We start from the raw sequence: 18,908 nt of genomic DNA, 5'->3' as shown, positions 1-18,908 counted from the left end.
AAAAATAAAATAAAAATAAATAAAATAAAGGAAAGCCGTCGCGCGTGGGGAGCCACGCTTTGCACCCGCACACACCCCCCCCATTGAACGGGGGGGGGGGATCCACACACTTGCAGCAAAACCTGCTCAGGAACGTGAGCTCGGGAGATGCTGGGAGGCGGGGCCAAGAGTGGGTGGGGGCGGGCGGGGAGGGGCGGCTTAAGGCCCTATTGGTTGGAGGGAGGAGGAAAGAGGCGGGGCGGACCTTTTCCCGGGAAACTTGGGGTGGAGGGGTGGGAGGAGCGGGGGCGGAGCCAAGGCCAAGAGGAGAAAAAGGTGCGGGCAGAGGCGAGGGAGCCGCGCACAGGAGCTCGCTGGGCGGGAGAGTCGCGCCGCTGCTCCGGCTTCCCTTCGGGCTTCGTTCGGCGTCCCTGCAGGCTCGCCTGGGCTTTTATCAGCCAACCCCCGCCCCCGCGGCTGCTGCGATGCGCCTGATCCAGAACATGGGGACCATCGCCGAGTATCCCCAGGCAGAGCACGCCGGCAGCGGAGACGCCTGTGGGCGCCCTCGGCTCATCAAGATCGCCGTGGTGGGAGCCAGCGGGGTGGGCAAGACCGGTGAGTGTTGTGGGCGGCCGGTGGGGCGGGGGAAGGGGAGAGGAAGGCTGGAGGAGAGAGCCTTTCCTTCTGTCTTTCCTTCTTTCTTTCCCTTTTTCCTTCTTCCTCTTTCCTTCTTTCTTTTTCTTTCCTTCCTTCCTTTCCTTTTTTTCTTTCCTTCTTTCTTTCCTTTCTTTCCTTTTTCCTTCTTCCTCTTTCCTTTTTTTTCCTTCTTTCTTTCCTTTCTTTCCTTTTTCCTTCTTCCTTTCCTTTTCTTTTTCTTTCCTTCCTTCCTTTCCTTTTTCCTTCTTCTTTCCTTTTTCTTTCCTTCTTTCTTTCCTCTTCCTTTTTCCTTCTTCCTCTTTCCTTTTTTCTTTCCTTCTTTTCCTTTCTTTCCTTTTTCCTTCTTCCTCTTTCCTTTTCTTTTTCTTTCCTTCCTTTCTTTCCTTTTTCCTTCTTCTTTCCTTTTTCTTTCCTTCTTTCTTTCCTTTTTTCCTTCTTCCTCTTCCTTTTTCTTTCCTTCTTTCTTTCCTTTTTCCTTCTTCCTCTTTCCTTTTTCTTTCCTTCTTCCTTCTTCCTCTTTCCTTTTTCTTTCCTTCTTTCCTTTCTTCCCTTCCTTTTCTTTCCTTCCTTCCATTTTCTTTCTTTCCTCCTTTCTTTCCTTCTTCCTCTTTCCTCCTTTCTTTCCTTCTTTCTTTCCTTCTTCCTCTTCTTCATCCTTTTTCCCCCTCTTCCATCACCACCGCTCATTTTGCTCCATCCGCCCGTTTTACCCAAAGGAAATTTCTCCTGCTGCAGAAAATGCCTTTCAAACTTCAGAGGGAACCGACAGACGCCCCTGCTTTGTATTTGATTTCTCCCCCCCCCCCCCCCCCCCCCAAAAAATGGGCCCCTAGAATGTAGTCATTTGAATTCATATTAAACAGAACTAGGCAGATCTTGCGTCCTACCCATGTTCCCCATGCACCTGCTGCTGGATTTGGGGTGGACATAGTCAAGTGGAAAAAAAATTGATGTTTCCCCCCCCCCACCTTGGCATGATATTAAGACCTCCTCCCCCCAGCATAAAAGAATAATAGGTTCGTATCTATTAAGAGTTGTTAGGGTGATTCCCACGGGATTTTTAACAGTGGGCACCCCAGTCTTCTAATCCTACAAGTTTAAGGAGACAGAAAGCCAGGAGTAGAAAAAAACTAGGAATTTAGATTACCTGAACCTTCACACCTCTCTCATTATCCTATAGCCAGTTGCCTTGGCTTCCTCGAGTTTTTCTTTGAAGGACCATATTCCTTTGGGTTGCTCTATCCACAGCTGATCTGTGTGCATTGGGGTGGAGATGGGGGCAGCAAGACAGGGAGTGAGTTTTTAAGAAGCCTGAAATAGTGATTGATGACTTTTTCCTCTCCTCTTGATAAATGACATCCTTTTTTTTTGTTAATTGCAGCCCTGGTAGTGAGATTTCTCACAAAGCGATTCATTGGAGACTATGAACGTAACGCAGGTAAGAAAGGATTCTGCGATATCAGCGTCGCCTTCTTTAGGCAGTGCATTCCCATGTATTTTCACCCTTGGGAGAAAAAAGGGGTGAAGGGGGGGTGCATTCATCGGTATAGCAAGAGGACAAAGTTTTTTGTATGCAGTCTTACTTTGTCTGTTTTCGGAAGGGGGAAAAAAAAAAGGCATCCCGAGGGTTACTTCACTCAAGCTGGAATGCCTGACTTCTGACATCTTTTTCATGGATTCTGCCACCCACGTACATCAGCAGTAATGAAAAGCATTCCAAGTTAAAAGATGTGGCTTTAAGCTCCCCTCGCTTAGTTCAGCTCCTATCTTTATCTGTAATCAAGGTATTTATGCAAATAGGTTTTGGACTGAACTTTAAAGTGCTTTTGTTATTCTGAAAAGGCAAGAAAAGAAAGCAAGGGCAGCTGTTCTGAGGAACTGCGGGGAATTAAATGATGGAAGCCCCTCTAAAGCAGATGAAACCAAATTGAAAAAAATAAAATAAAATAAAAAATAAGAGCAGCTTTTTCCAGAGATGGCTGAGGCGGGAACAATCAAATTCAGCATTTGCTACCATGAATGCCTAGCTAGCTTCATCCTTGGAAATGCAGATGGGTATCCAGAAGATAAGGTCAGGGATGTGAAGGTAAAGAAGATAAGGTTTGTCAAGGTATCTGCCTCAATTGTATGATTGAAACTCTGCTGGCAAAACAGGTGGAGCTTCAATTATACTCTTGTGGTATCCGCCTTGACTTTTGATCATGCCCTGTGGATGCTACTGGTAGTTTACATTCACGAAGGAGGCACCTTGGCTTATCCCATAAATAATTTGCTCTAATGGTGCCAACAGGCTAAACATTCTAAAAAAAACAGATCAACTTGCAGCAAAATGTGTTTGTGTTAGAGCAAATCTCATGACTGGATTTCTACTGCAGAGTGCTAAAAAAGCAGAGGTGTGATTCCCCACCCTTCCTGGAAAATAACACAACAATGTAAACTTAATTGAAACATCTAATAATCCAAAGTAACTGACCCAGTCCAAAGTTTTGCCAAAATACTGCAAAAAACAACAACACTGAGACCTGTCCACATGTAGGGTGCCATGGCAACCTTGTCCTGACCATAACTAAATAAACTTCCTGTCTGCCCAGCCAAAAGAAGAAGAATAGTTGATACAGATGATAAATCAATGAAACCAAAGGGTTTATTTTTAATAGAAGGCTAATGGGATGAAGGAGACTTACCTGGCAGGTAGAAACTGTCATCATCAAAGTAAAAACATGGCAATCAAAATGCAGCACATCACTATTAATTTATTCTTGTGGCAGAAAATGTAAACACATTTAATTATCCTGATACAGCATAATTGTCCCATAAATTTCCTGTTAACTACAAGGTGTGTTATTCCCTTATACCAATGTTTTTCAACCTTGGCAACCCAGAAATTGGTGAATTCTCGGAGTTGAAGTCTGCATGTCTTAAAGTTGTCAAGATGGAGAAACACTGCCCTGTACAAAAGGCCCAGACAGCTAATAAATTCTTTTGCACCTGTCTCTAGCAGTAACTTTATGCCTCAAGTTACTTTTATAAGAAAGCATGTGTAAAGTCATCTGACAATGTCAACTAATTTTACAACTGCTTCTGCTGTTTGTTTACCTCTCTGTAGCTATTCATTTAGGCTGCAGTCTTATGCAAACTCATCTGCAATTTAGTCCCATTGAATGGCTAAGTAAGATGCCTAGGATTGTGCTAATTATTTTCTGTGATGGAAGCATGCATCTAATAAAGTTAGAATGTTTTTCCCCACCCCATTTCAAAGTAGAACATGGCCATTCTATTCGCTGCCAATTTTTTTTTAAAGAAGTATTTTCAGTTTTGGCAATCCTGTGTTAAAATTCGGCCTTTATTTCTATTGCCAGGTAATCTGTACAGCAGACAGATTGAAATTGATGGAGAGATGTTTGCAATTCAGGTTCAAGATACACCTGGTGTACAGGTAAGTTGTTTCCTTTGCGTTCCATAAGTTAAAAGGGAGACTCAGTGTTGCTCAGCTTCAAGACTAGAGTTGTCGTAGATGTTTGCTGAGAAGCGGGCTGGCTTTAGGCAGCGGAATCACTGCAAATTCTTTTTGTGCTAGGAATGACTGTAAACAGTCAAGTAAATGATCTGTGTATAAAAGAAAGCAACCCACTATTTCAATTCAACTTTTGCCCACTTGAAAACACAGCCCTTATTTTAATTTAAGGAGGCAACCTCTCTAAATAAAACCAGAAATGTTGCTAATGGGTAAAAAGCTGTTTCTTGGAAAACTAAAACATTTTTGTTTTTGTTTCCTGGCAAAATGTACCAGAAATATTTTCAAATTTTACTGCAGCAGCCCAATCAAGTGTCATTTAAGAAACACATAATTGAAACAACTCAGCAGTACCAGCAGCTGTACTCATTAAAACAACTTTGGAGTGGATTTTGTATGGTGGAAAGTTTAAATGGATAGACATGCGTAAGGTCAAAATTTGCCTTTTTGAACTGGGCAAGCCTCCAACTCTAAATGTTTCCAGCTCATACCTCTTGTTCCCGTCCCGCCTCCATTCCCTGCTGACTGTCTAGCCAGTTAATTTCCCATTCTTTGGCACCACAAATTATTTTACTTTACAGAAAGTGACGCGGGTCGGTTTTCCACTTGAATGTATAGCAAGCTTCAGAATAACCCAGTTTAGCCTGAGTTTTTGTTTTTGCTTAAGTAACAGGAAAGGAGATTAAACTTTGGGGAGAATAATGAACCAGAACAGCGTTAACTCGTATATGTAAAATGGAATAGAAGCTGCATCGGAAAGATCTGTAATTTTCATTTCAACCTTTGCATCCAAATAATCTTCTATCCCTCCCCCCCTTTTTTAAATCAAAAAAACAAAAAAACTACAGATGCACAGGCCCAGCCTGGATTGTAACGAACAGCTGAGCAAGTGTCTTCGTTGGGCGGATGCAGTCGTAATCGTCTTTTCGATCACCGACCATAAAAGTTACGAACTCCTTGGCCATTTCCACCAGCATATACGGCAGGTGCATCCCGGAAATAGAGTGCCTGTAGTGATTGTGGCCAACAAAGCAGACTTGCTCCATATTAAAGAGGTGGAACCTCAGCATGGACTTCAGCTGGCCAGCATGCTGGGCTGCAATTTCTACGAAGTCTCCGTCAGTGAGAACTACAAAGAGGTCTTCTGTGCCTTCCAGAGCTTATGCAAAGAAGTCAGTAAGCAACAACCCACCGGCACCACAGAGAAGCGGAGAAGTTCTCTCATCTCAAGGCCCAAGTCGCCCAACATGCAAGACCTGAAGAGAAGGTTTAAGCAAGCTTTGTCGGCCAAAGTGAGAACCGTTACCTCTGTCTGAAAAGTTGGTTGACCTGGATGGGAAAAGGGTCCATTCTCGGCGAAGAGTCCATTGGTTCCAATTTGGGAACGTTTTGCTGGCCCCAAGGCAACCAAGCAAGATCAAAGAGAAGAGAGAGAGAGAAAGTATATGTGTTCAGGTGATACTGGACTTGGGAGTATAGAGCATTATGCAAAGGAGAAACTCCGCCAAAACTTGAATAAAGAAGGGACACATCGCATATTTTCATGCTGAAAGCAGGACATTTTAATGCATTCAAAACATTGCCATATTTTGTGATGGAGGTTAGGATAGCTTAGTATTTGCTATCCTGGTTACGTTAATTGTAGAAGATGAGGTGAAATACTCAGAATGCCATCTTCTTTCATTGGAAACAGATATCCTTATGCTATGAATTAGGGCTGGTTTCTTTCATAAATCTCCCTACAGACTTTTGATTATTATTTTTTAACTCCAGTTCATGAGGTCCAACAGAGCAGGAACAGTCTTTGGTGTAAAATTTTTGGGCATTATTAAGGGATTAGATTTGATTGTGATGAGACATAAGCTGTGTTGCAAATACTCAGTGTAATTTTTTACAACTACATAATCTCAAGATTTTAAGATATTCTGAAGACTGTTGGTCTTCTGATGCCGTGTTGAATTTCTTTCCAGATAAATCCAAATTAACTGATCTAAATATGGATTGAAAGTCATACTATTTCAGTTCATGTCACTTCTAGGTGTGGGAGCAAGTCCTTCATAGCTAAGCAGTTAGTTAGAGGCAGAAGGGACATTCCACTGTTATATCAGCCTGCTTTTTGTAATTTAACAATTACAAACGGGACAAGCCTCGTGCTGGACCACGAGGCTTGTCCCATAAAGCAGAACAAGTTTAAAATAAGACATGCATAAGTATAACATTGATGCAGTTTAACAAAAAAGCAATACCGTGCGTTCCCCTTACACGGTAATTTATTTATTTCATGTTTCAGAAACATTACCAGGCTACAATTTCTTTCTTTTGTGTCATCATTAAATTAAACAATGTTTTCTCAAGAATTGTTGTATTTTTCTAACCAGTTGCTAGGCAAAGTACATAGGGAAAAAAAATCAGTTTGTGTTAGTAAGATTTCTATTGCCTGTGAAGCAAGGGGAAAAAAATGTGAAGGTGTGAAACAAATCATACAGTGGCACAGGTCCACTGATTTTTGAGAATGCTACACACCCATCAGCAACTCTCTTGCAAATATAAGAGTTCTCTACCACAACAGTTGTGTAGCTGTTGTACAAAGCTACCTGCTTCTCAAATGCTTTTCTAACTACATGGTGGCCACTCCCATTGCTTAAGAGCTTCTACTAAAAACCCTGTGGGCATTACCACTTGGCCACAACTCCCCAAAAAGTCTTACCTGGCACAACATATCAAAAACACCAAAGCATCTTCAGCAGTTGTGGTACTAAGGTACTGTGTTGTGGTACTGTTTCCATTGTGCCACAAGAGTTATAACTCGACTCAGAAGCATGTGTGCGTGTGTGTGTAAGAAATAAGGCAAGATTAGCAGGCATGACTACCTGGGCAAAGTCTCATTTTTAAGCATTCCTTGCATGTCTGATGGAATAAGGTGTCCATTTTGGTTTTTCTGGCACCTTCTACTATAGACAGTTCTGATCTGGAGGTTAAATCTATTCTCTACTGATAAGGAAAGGCAATTAAAAGATTGTAAAAAGCAACACTCTGGAATTTTGCATGAACAGAGTGCAAGGTAACCCTACACAAAGTCCTATATAATTCAGCTCTCCCGTAGTCCCCATTTTCAGCCCGTGTTCCAATGAAGTTGTGTATAAGACGAGAGCCGGCCCATACCGGAATCCTTCCATTTAATAGAGAATTTAGCCTATTAGTTCAATATGACAGATCTGGCCTGGTAACCATGGGGACTGTGTTTACCCTTTTCTCTCTAAGCACTTCCATTAAGTAGTTTTATCGCTCATGCTGGCTTGCCAGCTCATCCACAGATTATAAGCATAAGTAAATGCTCAGAAGTTTGCCCTTTTCCCTGTGAGGAGTGATTCACAAAGTAGTCGTCTTCTGTTTGCTGAACCGTCAGGCTGCAGCCCAATTTCAATCGTCTTCAATGGGGGCTGTGAAAAGTCTTTTTAAAAGGGGGCTGTTTTTGCACCGGCTTGACTGCAGCATCCGTTCCCTTGAAACACGGGGTCGGACCAAACTGCTGGATTTGGTTCCATTGAAGAAGGCAGCATCTGGCTATATTCTACTGCTACAAAATATAATCAGAAGCCAAGTCAACTGAGCGATAGCAATATGAAAAGAAAACCATGTCACAAATCGGGTTGGCAATAATTAGGCGTTGATTCCTTATCTTAAATCATGCTACCTTTTATTATTGAGAAAATAAACTGCAAAGAAAAAACACTAGCCAGACTCTGCTTTGAACTTGTAAACACACACACAAACATACACACTATACCGTGATGGCGAATCTATGCCACCATGCCACAAGTGGCACTCAGAGCTATTTGTACTGGCACGCGAACCGCAGGCAAACTTACCTCACTGCATATGCATGCGCCTCAAAGCTTGATTTTTCTGCTGGTTTCAGGCCTTTTTTGGCCTCCCAGGGGCTAGGAAAAAGCCTCTGCAAGGCTTTTCAGGACAAATCGGTCTGTTTCCTCACTTCCTGTAACACTGGAAGTGACGAAACGGGCTTATAATTCAGCTTGAAAAGCCTTGCGGAGTTTTTTTTCCAAGCCTCTGGGAGGCCTAAAAAGGCCTCAAACCAGCCGAAAAATCAGCTGTGAGGTGCAGTGCCAGGTAATGGGATGGCAGGGGGGATTGTGCACATATGTGCAGGGGAAGGAGAGGCGCACATTACATTCTGGGTGCTCGTGCGCGCTAATGCGCATGTGATTTTTGGCACAGGACCCACCCAAAAGTTAGCCACCACTGCTCTATACCCACTTTCCCTCTGTGTGTATGTGTTCGGTGTGGGTGATGTGGATCTTTCTCTGAATATCCTACACGGGACAGGCTCCATCCAATAAATACCATCAGACAGACTCTCTTCATGCTGAAAACAAAGAAGGTCTCAAACATTTTCCCCCAAAGGTTTAACTGAAACACCGGATCTGAAGACGGAAGAGCTAGGAGATGCAAGTACCATGAATGAGGATATTCTTCCCTCCTGGAAGGTTAGAATCCCGGGCCTTCATGACAACGAGATGATCTCTTTAGGTGATTTCTGAAGCAAGTTCACACTTTTTGGGGGGCGGTGGGGGTGGGAAGGTATGCTGGCCAGGGATAACTTTGGATTGCATGAACACATCAGTTACCCAGCAAAGAGTCTGGGTTTGCTTTTATTGGAGTACCAAGTTCTAAATAAGGAATAAGGAATCTGTAGTGCTTCAGATAAATTTGAAGCGTTGTCTTTGATGACAGAGGCTGATGGAATCTTTCCTGTTTCTGTTTAAAGGGGGAACATGAGGCTGGTTTTACCTTAGAAAATTGCAAAATGGAGCTCTTGGCGGGAAAACCAATTAGCTTCAAATTCTTGCCAATGAACTTTTCCCACAGAGGTGTCTCCTGCCTTGTAACTTGGCTACTAATATGTAATCTAGATCAGGGCTCACCAACCTTTTGGACCTCATGGACCACCAAACTCATAGCTTTAAATTCCGCGGACCACTAATATGAATTTTGACTGACGGTGGCTTGCTGACATTTTCCCAGGGTCTCTGCAGAAAGCAGCAGAGACCCTGGGAAAATCCCCCCAAAAGTATGCAGGAAAATTCCCCACCCCATTTTCCTACCAATTGATCATTATTTGGGATCGCAGGATACCGTCTCCACCTCTGTTCTCAGGGAGAGAGAGAGAGACTTTTGGCTTCATGCAAGGAAAGCAGCAGAAGTCTTTCTTTCTCTCCCCCCAAACTTCACCAGAATGGCGCAGCCTCTTGGAGCAGGGTGCCTTGCCAGGGTCCCAAAATCTCATTTCTGGTGGAGTTTGGTGAGGGGAGAAAGGAAGACTTTTGCTGATTTCCTTGATTGCAGCCAAAAGCAGAAGAAGAAAGAAGCGGAAAGAAGCAGCCCGGTGGCCAGGCAAGATGCATGGGGTGAGTGGGGCAAGTCCCCCCACCCTTTGCCCTTTCCACCCTCCCCTCACTACCTCATGTTGTTCACAATGCAAGCTACACAAGCCTTATGTTCCCGTGGGCCATGTGGGCAGCTCAGCCTTGTGTTCCCTCGTGCAGCCTGGATTAATTGCTTTGGGGGTGCTTTGCGGGTGACATTGCACCAAAATTTTCTCGTCGACCATCAGTGGTCCCTGGCCCACTGGTTGGCGACCACTGATCTAGATGGTGGTGACATGAAGGGAATAAAAAAAAAGATGGCAGTAACAACAACATAATGGAAACCTTTCAGACTTGTGCACTCACAAAAAGGGAAACGCTTGGATTGCAATTTCACACAACCATTGTTTTGTTTATTTTGACCCACGCTCCAAATGCCACTGAACCTTGGCCAATCTTGGCCTTGCTTCCCCATTCCCCATAACTATTTGCCAAGAAGGGTACATTAACTCAGAGAGAATAAAGATATTTCAGATCAAATTTGCTACTCACACATTTCCCATGGTTTGTTTTTTTTTGCAGTGGGTATCTTTTATCTACCTTGCTAAAGAAAATCTGTGAGCCATGGTGCTCAAAAGAATGTAGGAAAAGCTTTGTCTAAAAATGAAGGCCTGGGTTGCTCTCTTTCATAGTTTTACAATGTTCTTTGAATCTCCACAGGCTCTCATACAATAATGCCCTGCAACAATCATCGCTGCTAATAAGCTTGGAGATAAAGGATTTTCAGCTAAACACAACATTTCTGCAAGGAGAGGAAGGTTAGCATGACATCACTCAAAAAATGGCTTTGAAGCAATGACTAAGGTAGATGTTTTTCTTCACAAACATGGAGCTCATCACGTTTTCCCACCTGAAAATTTCTCATGTTATGGGCAATTTCAGAGCATCTCTGTTTTAAAGGAATGTTCTTGAAAAATAGAAGGCAAAGACTTTGGTGTGTTTCCCACAAAGTTGGGTCAGGTGCCTGCTTTGGCAACTTCAGATACCGATGTCTGGCTTGAGACAGTCTGTTGCGAAGAGCAGCTCCAGAATGTTCTGTGGTGTCAGGAGAGTTGTAGAGAGAATAATTACCTGGAAAGCAAAAGACATATGCATATATGGTTAGGATGATCTGCTTTTGCTGCCTCCATCGGTGATGGAAACCTTCAGCAAAAAAGAGTTGTGGTTCTATGAGCGAATAAACTAACATGGTTATCTCCTCGGCGTACAATTCATAGGCAAACTTTCAATCGTCAGAATTGCTGTAATTCAGTAAGTTTATAGCTGTATAGCTCCCGCTGTCTTAAGAAAGTTCAAAACATTCTCAAAGACCCATCTCATCCTGGGAACCTTTTTTTTTTGAACTATTACCATCTGGCAGACGGTACAGGATAATAAAAATAAGGACAAATAGGCTGAAAAACAACTTCTATCCCAGGGCAATAGCTCTGTTGAATTCTATTGCATAGTGCAATATTAATGCAACATCAGGGGTTTTCAATTCAATGTATAGAATGTGAAGGATGTGTGTTTGTGTTTATTTTCATGGTAATAATGTACACTGAAGATGGTATTTAATTTCGTTGTATGAGGTGCAATGACAATAAAGTAAAGTAAAGTAAACTAAAGTTAGTGGTAGGAAGGTTGGGCATTGCGATGATGACGATTATCATTTATGGATTGTCTTTACAGTTTCGCCCCATCATGTGCTCAGTGGATGGGAGCCAATGTTGGCCTTTTCCTATTTGAATGGAAGCCAATGTTGCCTATTGAATGTGCGTTCAGTGTTGTAGAATCTGAATCGAAAAATGTACTACTGCTACATTCGTGTCTGGAGCACTAAAGTGCTTTTGGGTTGAAAGGATTGAACAGTGATATCACCATTGCCTGAGGGATGCCCAGTTGGAGCCTCCTTACCTGTCCCCATTAAATTGTTTAAATGGGGGTCTTGCGTCTACTCCACAGTGTGACTGTGGTGCTCCTCGACAAAGTATCCATCACATTTGTGTCCGAATGTCCATCCAGAGCTTACACCGGCCCAATGTCTGATTTTCTTCAACATAGACCAGCCTGTCCTTGAATGGTTGGATGGACTGGACGCTGACATTTGAACCGCTATAAGTCCATGTATTTGCCATATGCTAAATAAATGCCCACCAAAGTGGTACCCATTTATCTACTCGCAGTTGCCCATTTTCAAACTGCTGGATCGACAGTAGCTGTGAGGAGTATGTGAGGAGAGCTCACCCCATCCTGCGGCAGCAATGGGGTCTCAAACGCAAGCCTGCCCGATGGTCAGCCTGGCGTCCTAATCTTGAGAGCCACCGCATGCCTTGAAAAATTTAACATGTGATTTTCTATGCCATCCTTCCTCCTGCTACAAAAAGGGAATTCCCAGGGGATGATTGCCAATTTGATGTCTTCCTAATGAGCTGACATAAGGACAGAAGAGGATGCAAGGGAAGTATATGACAGAAAGTAGGCAAATTGCACAAGTTGTGACCGGAGAGAGAAAAGATCCATTGCTAAGGCATTGAACGAGTAAACCGGACTTAAGCCCATAGAATGAGAGAGATTTACAAACATGCCTAAGACAGGTACCCTTCTAATTTGCACAGATTTAAGGAGGAAGAGACACATCCAGATCCTGTTATTAGAGCCATTCCAATAAAAGTAATTTTAGACTTAGGCAGTGTTTGTTTCTTGATTGTGTAAGGCAGGGGTGTCAAACTCAAGGCCTTTTTGCTGGCGGGGGGCTGCAGGAGGCTGTTGTGACCAAAAATGGGGCCCACGGCTCCCCCAGAAAGAAGGAAAGATGGGAAGAGAGCAAAGAAGGTAAAATAAAGAAAGAGGGGAACGAATAAGAAAGGAGAATGAAGAGGGAAGGAAAAAGAAGGAAGGAGATTATAATGTGAGGGAGGGTCTGAGGGAAGTCCTGCCTTAGCACTTGGCCAACACAGGTGTCATGCCCCTGTCGGAATCTGATTCTGAGGGGGAAGCTGAACAGCTGACAGGGAGTGGGAGTGTGACTCTCTTGGCTGTGGGAGAAACTGGGGAAGAGCAAAGTCCGGCTAGGCAGAGCAGGGAAGAGGTAATTCAGGCAGAGGGAACTCGGAGGAAGATCCACCTCCTCTTCATCCTAGGACACACAGGGAGGAACGGAGAAGAGAGCAATGTGAGTTGCGTGGCTTATGGGGGAGGAAAGGGCCCTGATTCCCTTCATTAACTGCAGCTGGGAACACAGTGTTTAAAAGGGAGTTTGCGCACAGCAACTTGTTGGAAACAAATCAGGTATTATCTTGTTTTGTCATGGTTTATCTGGGTTCCTGACGTCTTCCCAACTGTGTGTGTCTTGTTGGCCTTTCAAATCTGCAATTGCTTATCCTGCCCTGTCCAGTTAATTGCTGCAGCGTGGTTTGGGTGGATTTTTATTTACAGTTTTTATGTACTTTGTTTTTGGACTGAATTCCCTCCACTTAAAGACTGTTCTTGGGAGAGTTTTTTCTCCAGCCAAAGGTAGCTGGACATTGGGGGCAAAGTTGGAGGTCTTAAAGGGACTTTTCTTACTTATGTGTCTGTGTTGCTTTTGTGCCACACCCCGGGTCATCACAACAGGTGCCCCAACATGAGTGATGTCGAGCTGGCCACACCCATCCTGGCTGTGCCCCGCCCATCCCCCCGAGGTCACATACATCCCTGATGCAGTCCTCAATGAAATCTAGTTTGACACCCCTGGTATAGGGCTATCAGTGACCGACATTAATGGAAGAGACTATCATGGCTTATATCATATATATCAGAGGTGGTATTCAACAAGTTCTGACCAGTTCTGGAAAACCGATAGTGGAAATTTTGAGGAGTTCGGAGAACTGGCAAATACCACCTCTGACTGGAGATTTTACAGTATCCTTCCCCTGCCACATCCAGCAAGCCATGCCCACAGAACTGGTAGTAAAAAAATTTGAATCCCACCACTGATATATATGCTTACATATGTTGAGACTAGACATCTCTTAATCATCGGCTAGCCTAGCCTTCATACAGAGATATTGCACTACAGATTTCTAGTGGTCCCAGGCAGTTCCTGCTTCTCTTCAGCTCCAATTTGTTCCATTATTTAGTCAACTCACTGCTGAGAAAGAAAGACTGTCATTTTCTCTCATCCAGTCCCCCTGGGGGGAAAATCTGTCACAGGCATTGATGTTTCTGCCTTGGCAAGTATTATTATTACTTGCCTTGGCAAGTATTATTTTACATGCAGCTCAAATATTCATGATCAAGGTGTTGTTTATATATGCAGTAAGGCTACCAAGCACTTTAGTTGATTGTAGTCCTTTTCAAATTGATTAAATTTTATGTTACCAAATCTCAGTATAATTCCTTCTTGCGATATGCATGAACTAATAATCAAAAGTTCCCATCCGCTACTAGAAACTAAAGCCATATTTAATATTTTTCATCACAGTAATATACAAAATGGCACAGTAGAATGAAAGACTAAAACTGAAAATGTACTTTGATCTGATTAAAATTTGCCACACCGACTATATCCATTAATATTTTCATTGCACCTACCGATTAGAATTTTAACATTAATATTAATATTTGTTTTAAGGCACTACATGAGATTCTGATGAAACATTGCTATAACTTTAAAAGCCCAACTATTAAGACGTGGGAAAATATCCGAAGAAACCTAAATACCATATATATATATATATATATATATATATATATATATATATATATATATATATATATATATATATGTACACACACACACACACACACACACACACACACACACACGTGTGTGTGTGTGTGTGTATGTATATGTATATGTGTACACAGACACACATAATTCAGTACAATTACTACAATAATCATAGTCATAATTTCATTTTTGCAGGATCTTCTCTTTGAAATACCAACAATTGGGCTCACCCCTTTAAAAAAATTGTGTCATAAACATTTACATTATCAGCATAAATCCAGATCTGATCCCTATTGTGTGAATTACTATGCATTTTACATCTCTATACCTAATTGAATTGCTTGCATTTTAGTCACATATATCTATTAACTATATCTATCTATATATCTGTTTCAGTTCCTGCTAAAAAAAAATACTCCAGTTTTACATGTTTAATCTAATTCCTGTTTAAAACACACACTGGTTAATTGTGTTGCACCCAGTCTTCTGGAGGGCTGTGAAAATCCTGTGCCAGATTGTTAGATGAATCCCATACAGGTGTAGTTTGTATGGCTGGTTCTGTTACATGGTACCTTGGCTACATACAATATCTATATAAATAGCAAACTGTTTGCTTAATATTTAAAACGCCTAGCTATTTGGAAACATCAACTAGCACAAGGGGTAAATATTCAGAGACCCAGAGAAATGCAGCTTTACATGCAGCAACTTTGAAATAACTTTGCATGAAAGGCCCACATTTATTTATTTTTGTTTGAAGTGACTAACTTTAGAATTCTTTTTTGCTCCCATTCTAAAGCTCTTAAGCTTCCAGTGCAGCGGTTTCTCTATCTGGGCTGACTTGTGGATTTCAACTCCCAGAATTTCCCAGCCAGCCACGACATCTTAAAGTCACCAAGGGTGGGAAAAGCACTGCTTTAGTGTAATAGCTTTGTACAAAGGGCATTTAATGGTAAAAGCCTCTGAATTCTTTCTCTCACAAGCTGACCCATTCACCGCCAGGGTGTCAAACCTCAATCCCTCTCAGATAGAAATACCAAAACTTGGCTACAGCCATTTTCTCTCTCATCACCCATTAAACTTCTGCTTATCTTTCAAGCTAGAGTAATACACTGAGAGTCTGGATTAACTTGTCCATCAGTGCATCACAAATTCAAGACCTGCCTTAGACAGCAAAGAAGTTGATTCACTACTCTAAGGAGATAATTGGGAGGTTAAGTGGGGAAAAAAAAAGGTATGTTATCAGATGAAAATGTGTTTCTAGAGAAGTAATTAAATCTCAGGAACAATTAAATGAGCTCTGAAGTCAAGAATGCCATTAGCATGGAGGAGGCATTTAATCCAGGCCTGCAGTTACTCGGCGGGCCCTCCTACAATTAGCTCCATTATTAACGATCATGTAGCCAGCATGCTTTATGATACATTCCATATGTAAAGCGTATGTAATTTAGGATATAAGGGAGCTTAGGTGGAAAGGAAGGATGGTATCTGTTTGAATTCCTGTTGCTGTTGGCAGCCCTGGATTTGGAAGAAAGAAAGAGGGGAAACTCTTAGTATCTTTCCGTAATGGGTGAAAAAAGTTTAGAATTGGAGCCACTGATTTATGCCGAAAGTGTATATATGCATCAAAGCCTTTACAAACAGAATAGAATAGAATAAGCTGGAAGGGACCTTGGAGGTCTTCTAGTCCAGCCTCCTGCTCAAACAGGAGAACCTATTTCAGAGAGTAATTAGGACTGCAGAAAAAACAATTACTACCAACGTCTCTTCAATCAAAGACCTGTATACCACACGAGTCAAAAAGAGGGTCGCGAAAATATCTACAGACCCCTCACATCCCGGACATAAACTGTTTCAACTCCTATCCTCAAAATGATGCTCTAGAGTACAGCTCACCATAACAACTAGACACAAAGACAATTTTTCCCCAAACGCCATGACTCTGCTAAACAAATAATTCCCTCAACACTGTCCAACTATTTACAAAGTCTGTACTGCTATTACTATTAATCTGGTCATCACTCCTTATCACCCATCCCCTCCCACCTGTGACTGTATAACTGTAACTTTGTCATTTGTCTCCTAACGATTTTTGTTGACTGTTTCCTAGTATGATTCGATTACTTTTTGTACCCTATGAATATTATTAAGTGTTGTACCTGATGATCCTTAACTCTAGATGAATGTATCTTTTCTTTGATGTATACTGAGAGCATTTGCACCAGGACAAATTCCTTCTGTGTCCAATCACACTTGGCCAATAAAGAATTCTATTCTATTCTATTCTATTCTATTCTATTCTATTCTATTCTATTCTATTCTATTCTTCATTCCATTCCATTCTACATTCCATTATTCTATCCTATCCTATCCTATCCTATCCTATCCTATCCTGTCCTGTCCTGTCCTATTCTATTCTATTCTTCATTCCATTATTCTATTCTATTCCATTCTATTCCATTCCATTCTACATTCCATCCTATCCTATCCTATCCTATCCTATTCTGTTCCATTCCATTCCATTCCATTCCATTCCATTCTACATTCCATTATTCTATCCTATCCTGTTCTGTTCTATTCCCTATTCTATTCTTTCTATTCTTCATTCCATTATTCTATTCTATTCCATTCTATTCCATTCCATTCTACATTCCATCCTATCCTATCCTATCCTATCCTATTCTGTTCCATTCCATTCCATTCCATTCCATTCCATTCCATTCCATTCCATTCTACATTCCATTATTCTATCCTATCCTATTCTGTTCTATTCCCTATTCTATTCTTTCTATTCTTCATTCCATTATTCTATTCTATTCTATTCTATTCTATTCTATTCTATTCTATTCTATTCTTCATTCCATTATTCTATTCTATTCTATTCTATTCTATTCTATTCTATTCTATTCTATTCTATTCTATTCTATTCTTCATTCCATTATTCTATTCTATTCTATTCTACTCTACTCTATTCCATTCCATTCTACATTCCATTCTATCCTATCCTGTCCTGTTCTATTCTGTTCTATTCTATTCTATTCTATTCTATTCTATTCTATTCTATTCTATTCTATTCTATTCTATTCTATTCTATTCTATTCTATTCTTCATTCCATTATTCTACTCTATTCTATTATATTCTGTTCTATTCTATTCTATTTCATACCATTTTAGATAAGTGACTGTCTAGACCAGGGGTATCAAACTCGCGGCCTGTAGGCCGGATGCATCACGCACTTGCCACACCCGCACCTGGTTTAATGAAGGGGGGGGGAAGTCCTGATACATCATGTGATGCCACCACGACGAGGTGAGTTTGACAATCCTAGTCTAGACTCTTCTTAAAAACTTCCAGTGATGGAGCCCCCACAGTTTCTGAAGGCAACTTCTGTTCCACTGGTTAATTGTCCTCACTGTTAGGAAGTTTCTCCTGCATTCCAGGCTGCTTCTCTCTTTGATCAGTTTCCAACCATTGTTTCTTGTCCTGCCCTCTGGTGATTTGGACAATAATTTGGCCCCCTCTTCTTTGTGGCAGCCCCTCAAATACTGGAATACTGCTATGATGTCACCCCTGATTCTTCTTTAGACTGGCCAGACCCAAAACCTGCAGCTGTTCTTCCTATGTTCTAGTCTCCAGGCTCTTTGATCATCTTAGTTCACGGGCCTTCAAACTTGGCAAGTTTAAGACTCGTGGACTTCAACTCCCAGAATTCTGAGCTAACATGACTGGAGGAGGAATTCTGTCTCAGTTTCTCTTTTCTGAACTTTTTCCAAAGTCTCAACATCTTTTTTGTAGTATGGTGACCAAAAATTGGTTGTGGTATTCCAGGTGTGGCCTTACTAGGGTTCTGTAAAGCAGTACTAATACTTAATGTGATCTTGATTCTATGCCTCTGTTCATACAGCCCAGGATTGTTTTCTTGGCTGCTTATATAGTTATATCTAAATATATAAGATATATGAGAAAAATAGTGGACAACCCACATCCAGAAGCTTGAAAAACAGCACCACAATGCTGACTAGAATTCTCCAGAAACTGTCCCGCTCACAAGTTCCTGAGGGAAGATGAATAAGTTCCAAAAAGTTCAAAAGCATTAATGTACTTTGATTATTTTTCAGACTCTTTCTTTCAGGAGCTTCCATGAATTACTTGCCTTCCAAATCTAATAACCTGTGACTTCCTATGTTAAACCTTAGAGGATTTTGAACTTTTGCTGTGAAGGTTTGCTCGGGAACACAACTATTGTGGTTCGCTGGCAGCCTGTGCAGATGGCAGGGGGAAGAAGGGGGACCAGTCAGGGAGTCTGGAGACGACTCGAATGAGGGTCCTGCGTCCGATGCAGGGATGGGGCCAGGACCATCTGGGAGTTGTGTGCTGACTCTGGAGCCTCCAGAATCTGGCAGCAGCGAGGCAGAGGAACAAGGGGAGCCTGTTCCCAGTACACGTATGCACAGAGCTGCCAGAAGGCAACAGCAGCTGAGACAAAAGGGGCGACCTGGGAGTAAGGCTGGGAGTTGATTGCCCTTCCCATAAGGTACAAAGGACAGACCAAGATGATGAAACCTTTGCAGGAAGCAAAGTTGTTCGTTCGGTTCAGATTCATTCTTGAAGCTC

At 42.0% G+C, this 18,908-nt stretch overlaps 2 protein-coding genes across 2 annotated transcripts in view; one reads left to right on the top strand and one right to left on the bottom strand.

The window, feature by feature from the left end:
- Positions 1-289: 289 nt before the first annotated feature.
- RASL11B (RAS like family 11 member B) lies at positions 290-6,510 on the top strand. The gene is made up of 4 exons (XM_026699895.2): positions 290-597; positions 2,021-2,077; positions 3,999-4,075; positions 5,002-6,510. The coding sequence occupies exons 1-4, from the start codon at positions 465-467 to the stop codon at positions 5,467-5,469; spliced, it is 735 nt and encodes a 244-aa protein (XP_026555680.1). The 5' UTR covers positions 290-464; the 3' UTR covers positions 5,470-6,510.
- Positions 6,511-9,925: 3,415 nt separating this feature from the next.
- SCFD2 (sec1 family domain containing 2) overlaps positions 9,926-18,908 on the bottom strand; it is a 156,903-nt gene continuing 147,920 nt past the window's right edge. The window contains exon 9 of the mRNA XM_026699894.2: positions 9,926-10,671. Within this exon, the coding sequence (XP_026555679.2) occupies positions 10,579-10,671 (93 nt within the window). The 3' untranslated portion in view covers positions 9,926-10,578. The remainder of the gene's footprint in view (positions 10,672-18,908) is intronic.

This window comes from Pseudonaja textilis, chromosome 6 (genome assembly GCF_049901715.1).
Source record: "Pseudonaja textilis isolate UNSWEBS1 chromosome 6, rPseTex1.2, whole genome shotgun sequence".
NCBI classification, from domain to species: domain Eukaryota; kingdom Metazoa; phylum Chordata; class Lepidosauria; order Squamata; family Elapidae; genus Pseudonaja; species Pseudonaja textilis.
This window is presented reverse-complemented; position numbering and strand designations above follow the sequence as displayed.